At 37.6% G+C, this 11,520-nt stretch overlaps 1 protein-coding gene and 1 long non-coding RNA gene across 2 annotated transcripts in view; one reads left to right on the top strand and one right to left on the bottom strand.

Moving 5' to 3' along the window:
- The window catches only part of LOC107596885 (uncharacterized), a 24,538-nt gene that overhangs the window by 3,483 nt on the left and 9,535 nt on the right, over positions 1–11,520 (top strand). The gene's annotated exons all lie outside the window — the stretch shown is intronic.
- On the bottom strand, positions 8,827–9,842 carry LOC107596881 (uncharacterized). The gene has a single exon (XM_016287741.1). It carries the CDS (start codon positions 9,840–9,842, stop codon positions 8,868–8,870), a length of 975 nt encoding a protein of 324 aa, XP_016143227.1. The 3' UTR covers positions 8,827–8,867.

Here is an 11,520-nt window from a genome sequence, read left to right as displayed (position 1 = left end):
TATATATATATATATTTCAGCTAATGTTTATTTTAGTACCAAGTACCAACATTATTTATTCATGCTTTTAATTTTAGTTATCTATAATAACCCTGCTATATTTAATGCAGAATTAATACATTTTGTAAGTGTAGATTAACTTTTTTAATAATTTAGCTTCCACTGAATGCACATCAAAATCTCAAGAGTAGCATCAGGGTACACACAGATCTTCTAGTTTTGCGCATCTTGCATCTTGTACATCTAACCCCACGCTCACTGTGGTTTCTTTTTTCTCTCTTCAGAACCTTTCTCCAAGTTAACAAAGTGTGTGAGTTTTCATGTAGGCTAACCACATCCTGTTCATCCCTTTCTTTTATCTGCTCTGTCTTTTTATGAGCTGGAAATCTGGGCTCAAGAGCGTGACAGCGAGGTGCATGTATGCTTACCACAGAGCAAAACAAACAGACTGTTAGGCCAAGCCACGAGCCAATGAAACATGAACGCAGCGAAAGAAGAGCATGGTTTTGGTGTGGAGGGGATGAATTGTGGATGCTCGCTCAAACCACAGCTATGAGACCACGCCTGCAATGCGGCGCTACGCTGACCATTGTTAGTGTTTGTGTTTGTGTGCAGTAACTTCACTATAATGTACAAACCAATTTGAAAAAGATAAACTAGATGTGCATTTCCAGATGGAAAAACCAGTGCTTGCAAGCACGTGTGTTGTTATCTTATATAGCCTATATAAAAATAAACGAATAGTATTATGTTAAATATATTTTATTCCAAAGCCTTTAGATATGCAAAGATGGTGCACTAATCAGTCATTCTTGAGAAGTGGGACAAAACTTCTTGTACTCCGACAAATGAAACTACATTTATGTATCTTATATGTACTAAGCTACTGAGATATGCTTTGATACAACCTCCCAACTTTTCTCTTTTTTAACAAAATGTGCTTTTTTTAGCTTGGACTGTGTAATATAATTTCAGCTTTATCTTTAACAGCATTCAAGATGTTTTTAACATTTCAAAACACATTCTCGTGTCAGCAGACAGATTACACTTTCACATGTGACCAATAATTCCACAACAAATATAAAATATCATAATGAAATATCATCAAAATATTCAACTGACGGAGTTGACACATCTGACGGTGGTGACGAAAACCTGAATTTGTAGTCATTTTAACTATCAAATACATTGAATCAGTCAATTACTGTATTAAACGCAACAAAGAGTGAGTATGCTATTGTTTATAAAGCTTTTATTCAAGAGTCACATTGAAATATTTTGATATATCCTTGGAACACAAGATCTTATGGTGGTGACATCTGACGGTGTTGACAAATTTGGCATTTCTTTCACAAAACCAATGGAGTTCATGTAGTAGCCATTTCATTTTTTGCTGTTGATGCTAGATGCTAATGGAACCTGCTTCAGGAAAATAAAATTATCTACATATTTCAAATAATTTCCTCAGAAATTGGAAGATGGTGTTGACATATCATGACTGTGACAAAGGACATATTAACATTAGGATTTAAAATATTCTAAAACTATAAAACTTAGCAGAGCCTGTCTGACACTGATGTACTCTGCAGAGGTGAACTGTGGCGAGGGGGTCCTTTAGAATGACAGCTGCCCCTGATATTCCCTGATTTTATTACATTTTATTGAATGTCTGACGGTGTTGACAAAAAGTGGGGACGCAACTTTAAAATCGTATTAAACATGCATGTGTCATTAAAAAACAACCTTGCTTTGATAGGAGATATTATTAAGTGTTGCTTTTGATAAAACAAGCTCTTTTTCATCATTAAAAAAACATTTTTATCCATTTTATTTCATATGAATGATTGAACCCTTCTCTGTGGACACACTGTTTTAGATGTAGTGAGAGGACATTAAGAAACATAGATTTGGTATAATAATGAGAAAATTAAATTGAAGGTGATAATTGTGTTAAATACATTCTATTATTAATACCTCATGACATTTAAAATTGAAAATATTTTTATTTTTAAGCCTAATAGCAGTTACCCTTGCTGGACCTGTTTTGTCCCATGTCTCAAGATTCTTACGAATGGGAGAAAGTCCAACGTACAACATGACAATAAGTCCTGCCTTCTAAATAAAAGGGCCAATCGCCAGTTGGTAAAGTGATCATGTCTCAGCAGCCGCTGTTAGAAGTTCTGGTTGCCAGTCAGTGTTCAGAGATGCATGTTTAGGACTTCACGTTGGCTGAGCCAGCCTGAAATATGAGCTTTTAAAATGCTATTTGAGTATAAGAAACATTATGGGCAGTTCATGTGAGATTTTGTTGCTGATTTGAAATATGACACTTTAATGTGAGAGTGGAAAGCAATTGCAAATATGACTGGCCAGTAAACTAACTAACTAACTTTGTTGTACTCTCAAAATCATGTTTAAAAGCGTAATAAAGTGGTTTTATTTTTCATGGAGAGTGTTGTCTCATGGCGGGATCACATGATCAGCTAAATATAATTTGTTTTACCTTGGTATTATTGAGAATTTTTACTGGCAATATTTAATCATGGTTGACTGAATGGCACATAAATCGCTAACTGTTAACCTTTGCTTTTGCGTGATGCTTCTTCCACACCACTAGGTGTCAGTATAAGTTTAAATTCAAAACATAGAAGTTCAAGACAAGTCCGGTATAAGTTTAAGTAAATTTTAATTAGGTGCAAGTATAGATCCCCACAAATAGAGTGCTGCAGGGATGACATATTTTTATAGGCCAAAACCTGGAAATGAGTTCGCATTTAGCACTTCCTGAACTCAATGGTTTTTTTTTTTGTTGTTGTTTTTTTTAATGGATGAGTTTTTGGTTAAATACCTGAAATAAGGTCTGTGGTGAACACAACCTCAAGATATTTTCACATTTTATTCAACAACATGAAACCCATCAGTCATACACCTTTTTGAAGCTTAAAAAAGACAGGTTGCTGACAAATGGCAAAAAGAGACTACAGAGGCGGTCAAGAAAAAAGCATCATCATCCAAACAGTTAAAATTAATCTACTCACGTTCTAGTCCCTTTCACAGCCTCATTTAGTTGGACTCTTTGGTAACTAATCTAACTTAAACATTCATGTTCATTTATAGCCTACGTTTCACTTTTTACTTTAGGTGGTTGTATTAGGCTTCAAAATGACTAGGATATAAGATTATTGTGAAGATGAATGAAACGTTTAAGAATCATAAATTTAGTTGGTCACGATGAAATAATCTGAAAGCCAATGGATCCTACTGGAACAAGGGCGATGCTAACTTATGGGTTGGCCTACAAAAAATGTCATCACTTCATTACATTTTACATTTAGATTTATTTATTTAGCAGGCACTTTTATCCAAAGTGACTTGCAGTGCTTTATAGATCACTCGTAACTTTTCAGTATGCAAATATTATATTGTCAGTTAGATTTTGAATGCTAAACATTGTTTATATGCTTCATAGTCTTATGGACATTGATCCTTGATACATAAACTCAATTTTACCCCCAGCCCATTTCACATTTTCCATTGGTGAATGGAATTATTGCCCCTTAACACCCGTAACTAGCGTTAGCTTGCAAACAGTCTCTTTTTAAAAAATAATTGTGTGGGCAACAGTGGTGTGCTAACCACATTGACATGCGGTTCTTCTCCAAGACTAACCTAATTCTCTTTATCACTCAACATTTCTTAGTGATGTGTCAAAATAAAAGACTTTAAGGTGTCAATGTGTTAAAGGGCTGGTGGGTTATTAGTGTTGCAATTTGAATGGTGCTCACATGAGCCTTTCGACATTGGCAGCTTTGCTGCTCTCCTTTAAACACGTAGCATCGAGTTGCAGTCAAAATTCTCACCTTTTGTTACCCATATTTGGTTTAGTTTCCTTTCAGACATCTGTTTATGAATATTCCCTGTTGAAAAAAACAGCATTTGCTGGTTAGGTATGTTTTGATGCTGGGATGCTGGTTTAAGCTGGTCCTTTGCTGGTTTGTGCTTGTCCTTTGCTGGTTTTAGCTGGTCCTTTGCTGGTTTGTGCTGGTCCTTTGCTGGTTTTAGCTGGTCCTTTGCTGGTTTTTGCTGGTCCTTTGCCAGCACAAACCAGCAAAGGACCAGCTTAAACCAGCATCCCAGCGCCAAAACATACCTAACCAGCATATGCTGTTTTTTTCAACAGGGTTGTAGCCTGTTTATTTTCAGCCAGTTACTGGAACGTGAAACTGTTGTGCATTTTACATAAGTTGCTAACTTGCGGATTGGCATCTCGCAAGGAGTTTCGCCTAAATCTTTCTGTTGCTAATTGTCTAACAGATTTTTGAAAACAATCCTCTGGGGGAATGTAAATTTGCGATGGGCTTTGCTGGCTAATTGCGAGAGGTTTCTGTTGTCTGCCAGCCTGCTAATGTGGACATGCGCTCATAGGATATGCTAACAGTTTAGGTGCGGTGATGGTGACACATGCTGTGTAGCTAAATATACCCTGTGCCTGCTTTGTCGCTGTGCCACAGATATACACACACATGCATACACAAAGAGAAAGTCAAAAGAGGTTGTTCACATGCTTTTCCCCTTCCTGTGTTGAGTATACAATGAACAGAAGTTAGTCAGAAAACCAGAAAAGCTCTTGAAATACAATATGCCTTGCAGTGTAGCATGCATAAACATAAAAACATCAGAAACACTCTCTCTTTCTCTCTCTCTATATATATATCCTAAGCCTATCACAGACCATTCAATGGTGCCAGTGACTTCCTCCAAATAGTATGAACCTATTGGGGCATGTTGTCACAATTTTCCAGTGGCTTTTTTTGTAGCCAGTGCTTTTTGGACATCAAATACAGCTTTTGATGACTGTAGTCGTATGACGGTCTCAAGGCCCCCAGAGGCCTCAGTCAGACCTGCACCTGCTGCTTACTGACGCTCTAAGTTTAGATGGTGCTTTTCAGTAACAAACTCTTAAACTTCTCCTTTTTAACAACCTATCTGTTGGCTTTCTCCTCACCACCTGCTGCTCTGTACATCCTGGCCTATAGTTTTCATATCTTATGTGTTTTTGTCCTCAGTTGTTTTTAAACGAGAGGCTCAGATGTTTTCATAGAAAATAACGTCTGCTAATTTTTTTTTTAACCGTAAGTTTTTTTCCTTGAAAGTATACAGCTGTACTGCATATGTTCAATGTTGTTCATTTATGCCAGTTTTATATAGTTAATTTTTCATCTATCAATACTGTGGAGTCCAAAAGTCAAAGACTGTTGAAAATCTGAGATTCAAAATCAAATTCAAACCTGGAAAGGTTTTAGATTTTCTACAAAAAAAAAAAAATTGAGAATAAATAACAAATATGAAAGATTATGCACTATTTCTAATCAAATAAGTACATGTGTGGCATTAATCCTGAGAACACGTTTGAAAGGATGATCTTTGGAGCTCAAATCATGCTGGAGATTAACATGATTATCAGCTTTTACACAAACTTGTTCATGCATTGTTTTTCTTGCAATATAATTGGTAGTCAGAATTTTGGACCACTGTTTGTTGGATGGGAATAGCAATTAAATATATTTAGCATGGGATGCACAGAGAAAGATGCATACTTCAAGCCACAGCTACATCAGAGATGCCATTTACGACTTTGAATGCGTTTTGCAGCAAATGTCTTATCTAATCTTCCCTTGAAATAGTTTAGATCGTCATGACACCACACCACACACACCCTTTTAAAATTACCCACATTTACCAGCCTTTGCAATATCCTACATTCACGTTTGAAGAATTTCAAAAGCTGAAATTCTGAATATTTGGAAGGTCTGCAAGGAAGTTTACATTTACAAATGCAATTTGAAACAAATCAAATGCAGTCTAATCTTATATGCACTTTTGCAAGACAATAAGGCCAAATACAGCTGCTTTAATTATTGAATGTTACATAATACAAAATATATTCAACACTATTAAAAGGATTATATATGCAAAGTTGACCACATTAACCTAAAATCAGACTTAATATGTGTACTGATTTATATATTATACTTGTTTCATTCTGAGATTGGGAAATCTGATGCTTGCAATGGCAGTAAACCAAAGGTTACATTTGAAATGAGATTAGTTACATTTAGTTTTGCACATCGTCTACCGCATTCAAGCGCCATGAAGCATTTGCACCTCAAACTACGAACGTCTTAATATCAGATGTTTTATTTTACTTTTAATGCAAAATTAATGCAAGAAAGCTTTTAAGATCGCAAGATGTCTGTGCCGTGTTTTCTTATTTTGCTTGATGGTGTGACATCTCAAATTTCAAAGGAAGTCAAAGGAAGTTTGCTTATTTTTTGTCATTACATCACGTTTTCACAACTTTGTTAAAAGCTGACCACTGATGTACACACAAAAGCCCCCGTTTCTTACCTTCACAGCTTCTCTCAGCTCCTGAAGCCTTGTCGGGTCACCCAGCGTTGACATCTCCAAGGATGCTCCTCATTACTGGAACCAGCAGACTCTCCAAACTTCAAACACTTGTCTTGTCTGTGTGAGACCTGAGTGTCTCACCTGCCTCTCAGCGTTGATTAAACGCTCTCCACTCTGACTCGTGGCTTCTCTTTGGTGTGAAGTGTGATTAAAAGTTAGAGGCTGCTTGTTCGCCTCTTTATGAGATCAGCCCACAAGCCCCTGTTTGTGTCTACTTCTTTTAACACAAAGCTGATGGCTCTACTACACCATGGCCCACATGTCCCTCACATACGTGTATCAGTGGGTGTGTGTGCGTGCATTTATGAAAAGAAAAATGGTCAGATATGGAAAACCACTCTTATTGATCGTTCCGATATGCATTTCTGATGGCCAGATACTAGTCTACACTCATCATCGACTGGGTCCTTGCTGTTCAGCTTCATTTTCAGCCATTAACTAAAGTTGCAAAGGCTCTAAATTTAAGTTTAAGGAATCACAAAAGTCTGTGCTGTTTTGGAAAGACCTAAAATCCTTGATCACCTTCAAAATAGGCACTCATTGCCAGTGCTGTCAATAATGCCACAATAATGGTCAATTGATATGCATTTTTCAATGACAGATTCTTAAGTTCCTAATATCGTTCACACCAGCTATGAATATTGTCACATTATTGCTAGCTACTCCTTTCAGATCAGTAACTACATACATGTCATAATTCTGTTTTGCTATTTTTCTTTGCATTTTTGTGATGTTACCACATATGTAACAATAAAAAAGACTGCATTTCCTCATAACTAGAACATAATACATCTATTAGCTTTGTCAGATGCTAATGTGAAGGGACGTGACTAGTCTGCATTTCGTGTGTAGCCTATATTGTCAAGGACAGCGCGCCCCCTACTGGTTATTCTAATACCTGTCAGCATTTCATCCATCTGAATTTTAGTAGAAGGTACGTGATCTATGTTAAATTTCTTCAACTCTAATTATAAAAATGAATAATTAATAATTTTACCGATCAAGAAGGTATAGTGCAGTTACGCAAACGCATAGGCTACGGAAATACAGAAAACTACAATTTTAAAAATGTTCTATGACGCTTCATATTGATTAATTATTATATAGCCTACTTAATTATAAATTAAGCCTTTATGAGAGAGTGTAGACGATAGAGGGCTCTCAAGGATTCACTTTTTTCTTAACCACATGAACGGTCGTGTTTGTGTTTGAAAAACTGTTGCTTAGAGGTTCTCCAACAGTTTTGGCCTGTGTATCAATCTGAGGAACCCCAAGTGGTACCCCAAGTATCTTTACATTTTTACATAACATCTATATAATTGACTATTGTTTTCTTAAATCAGTTTCCATTATTAGAATGAAAAAAAGGAGACTTAATTATTAAGCAATTAAATTCTATAGCCTACAGTACTGTTGAGCTGAACTGGTCTATTTACACCTCTAAATTGGTCTTTATTCTACTTCGCACACTCATGTACATGTACATCCACACACCAGAAGTGTGAACATGTGGTTTGACAAGCCTGAGTTCAATCAGATATCAGACAAATTTACCCCAGCCTGAAACCATCTTCATTGTGATCATGTTTCATATTTAATCATGAGCACTTTAATCATTCACTTTACAAATACCCCATATATTAGGAGGGAATCATTTATGAATACGTCTACACAATTACTAGCTCAGTTATTTTCAGTACACATTCTATGTACAAAATACTATGAAGCAAATTAAACCATTTTTAGTTTTGTTGTTACTTTGCGTGTGCGTGTTGCTGCAGCCGCATAATTTTTTTTCTTATTCTTCTGTTTTTCCTTTACATGGAACATTACGCACTCATAACAGCTTCGGTGAAAGGTTGTTTTCGATGTCGTAATGAGTTAGAACCAGTATTTCACACAAGCAAGGTGAATACTAATAATAATTTCCATGAAACAATCAATGATGTGCCTGTGAGAATATATAGTGTAGATTCCCAAACTTGAATCAGATTTATATGCAATAAGCAAATAAGGGAAATGAGAGTAAAATAAGTAACTACTTTTATTACAAGTGGCCACATATTTGCAGAATAAACATTTTGATATTATACAAGTCATGGTTTATCTATCATTTGCTAGGCCATATGGAGAGATTGGCTTGAACATCACTACATTAAGCACAGCTAATACCTTATGTGTCTATACAGTTATCAATGGGGTCCAAAACCAACACTGGACCCCAGTAACTTTCACTGTATGGACAAAAACACAAAGATATTTTTCAAAATATTTGTGCCCTACAGATGAACGAAAGTCTGGAACAACATGAGTAAGTCTACAGTTTGTTTTTGGGCAAACAATCCCTTTTAGCAGGTTATTATCACAATGAAAAACTGTTCAGGCAGCATTATTGCTGATTAAGGGTTCTCCGAGCAAAAGATTCTTCTGAGCTGTCCTGAGATCTCAGCAGACAGCATGCTGTACCTGCTGTTGAAGTTCCACAGGGACCTTACGCCATTACAAGATCCATCTGTGTCTCTCAGCGACAGAGGGAAGGACAGCGGCCAGTTGGGATGAAGGGGAGATGGACGCAAAGACGACGAGCCCCAAGGTAGCATCTGGTTGCTGTGCTGGATGGCAGACTGGCTCAACCCAGGCAGCAGCTGAGGAGGGGGTGGTGAGGCCGCAGATGCTCTCTGGGCCGGAAACAGTTGTGGGTGGCTTGGTGGGTCGTTGCTGGAAGAGACCTGTGGGTGAGATGCTGTGTCTGCCTCTACTGGGTCAGCGCTGTTGTCCAAATGGCTAATCTGTGAAGGTAGGTTGGTACTTTTAGGAGGCACTCTCAGGGGCGAGATGAACGGAGATGAGCCGTGCCAAGAGTGATACAGCTCTGGAGCTTCTGGAGCATTACCGGTAGGCAAACCCCACAGGGAAGGCTTGAGATGGGACGCTGCGGGATAGTGGAAGGGCACCATTGGATGATTGGCATCCAGACCTCGCCCAATCCCCATGTGATACTGCAAACTCAGCACCTCGGCCCTGAGCTGGGCGTTCTCCTCGCTAAGCGCCATAAGTTGCTCCTCCAGCATGAAGTCGTTGATTCGTCGCTTCTCTCTAGAACGCTTGGCGGCCTCATTGTTCTTCTTCCGTTTCACCCAATAAGACGTGTCCTTTTTCTCAGCAGGAGTCATCTCGCGTTTACGTCGTCTGTTGGGCATGAGCGGGTTGCGGTATGACTGGAGGTGGAACAGTCGTCGTGCCAGTACGGTTGAGCCGGTGAGTGGCAGAAGCCTTCTTAGACCTCCAGGGTCATCTTTGCTTGTCAAGATCTCGCCCGTGGAGGATGGAAGACAAGCATCTGCTAGATGCTTGGGACTTCTCATGGTACTCATTGTTCTGGAAAGATAAAGAACTTGATCAGTAGGCCAAACCAATACTTTGTTAAAAAAAGTATCACTTTTAGGCTTGAGAACGGCAGTAATCATATACTTGTTGGTACTGCTGTACTGGTGATATTAGAATTTAAGAAGAACGATGCGAAAGCTCAGGATTTTTTCTCTTCCATGAAAGAACAAGCATGCACTATTAAATGCAAGTTAAATTCATTACCACTTATTAGCGTTCATAGTGCAGTTTCCTGTCTGAATGAGGGTAAAAATAAATGTGAGAAGCTCACCAGCCTAATAAGGAAACGTGCTGGGCAAATCCTAATTTTAAATGTGCAAAATAATGATATTGCTTGCGAAAAATGCGATATGCTCAATTAATGATGATGTTGTTAGATTGGATCTAATGCATTCAACCTTGATATGATCAATTTATGAGGTCAACCATGAAAAAAAGATCTTGATTTGCTAAAAGCAAGTCAAAAAATTAGTATGTCATTTAAAACCATTGCATATCTGCCAAACTGACTTAACATCAAAATAGTGGCTATTCGTTTTGTGACTTTTTTCTTTCTCCAAAAGCAATTTGTTTGGTGAATATGAAGCTTCTTGCAACAATCCAGATATATCTATCCAGAGTTAAACTACTGCATGATTTGCATTTAATGAATTCAGTATTTTAAAGTTTGCATACAGAATACTAAGTATTATGTATAAGTACTACTTTGCAAAATCTTAACTGAGGAGAACCGTTGCGAGAAAAAATAGCTTTACCTTACCTTACGGTGCTGTCACAGGAATGATGCTAGAAAGTGAAGATGAATTAAAGGACATCAGCTTAAAACTAAAACTCTTTTGGCTGGAAACATGCAGACAAACTGTGTCAACCAATGGCAGTCAACGTGGCACATGTAATCTGCACACGTATGCCTATTGCATGAAAGGAGCTGTAGTAGGTGAGGACCACATCTTCCTTCCTTAGATATGGAGGCGGAGAGTTGCAAACAAGTATCTCAAACCAGTGGTTTGAGTTATGACTCACTTTTTTGTTTGTTCTACTTTTAAAAGAATGAATAAAAGAAATTATCGCTGGCACACTCAGCATCTTGATGTTTTGTTTTCATTTTTGTTTACGCATTGTCTTCCGTCCAGTGGTTATCCATGCCGTTAGCTCTTCATTTTAGTTCTAAACCAAAACTAAAACGTTTTTGTTTATTGAATTTCACACACCATTATCTGCTCATGACATTTTCTTTTTTTAAAGGGGTCATAGGATGCCCATTTTCCACAAGTTGATATGATTCTTTAGGGTCTTAATGAAAAGTCTGTAACATAGTTTGGTTAAAATTTTTCAATGGTAGTGTAAAAAAACAAATTTTTTTACCCTGTCAAAAACAGCTCTTTTCAGCTCAAGCCGTTTTTGTAGCGTTTTCCTTTAAATGTTAATGAGCTCAGCTGACCCCACCCCTCTCTCTTCCGAGCTGCTCTCAGAGAGACTGTTTACTTTCATTCATCGTGAAACTTGCTAATTAGCACATTATTAGGAAAGGCGATTTGCAAAGATTCATTACAAAACATTATACTCACTTCTTCTGTAGATGAGGCTGGATCATGAATGATTCGCGCGAACATAGACGCATTTATGTAGATCGGGGGCACATTCCCTTCAGAAACAAACGTAATC

Source organism: Sinocyclocheilus grahami, unplaced genomic scaffold (genome assembly GCF_001515645.1).
Source record: "Sinocyclocheilus grahami isolate Dianchi unplaced genomic scaffold, SAMN03320097.WGS_v1.1 scaffold224.1, whole genome shotgun sequence".
Taxonomy (NCBI): Eukaryota; Metazoa; Chordata; class Actinopteri; order Cypriniformes; family Cyprinidae; genus Sinocyclocheilus; species Sinocyclocheilus grahami.
This window is presented reverse-complemented; position numbering and strand designations above follow the sequence as displayed.

Excerpts from the sequence above, each read along its gene's own strand:
- LOC107596881 (XM_016287741.1), bottom strand. The coding sequence starts at position 9,842 with ATGAGTACCATGAGAAGTCCCAAGCATCTAGCAGATGCTTGTCTTCCA.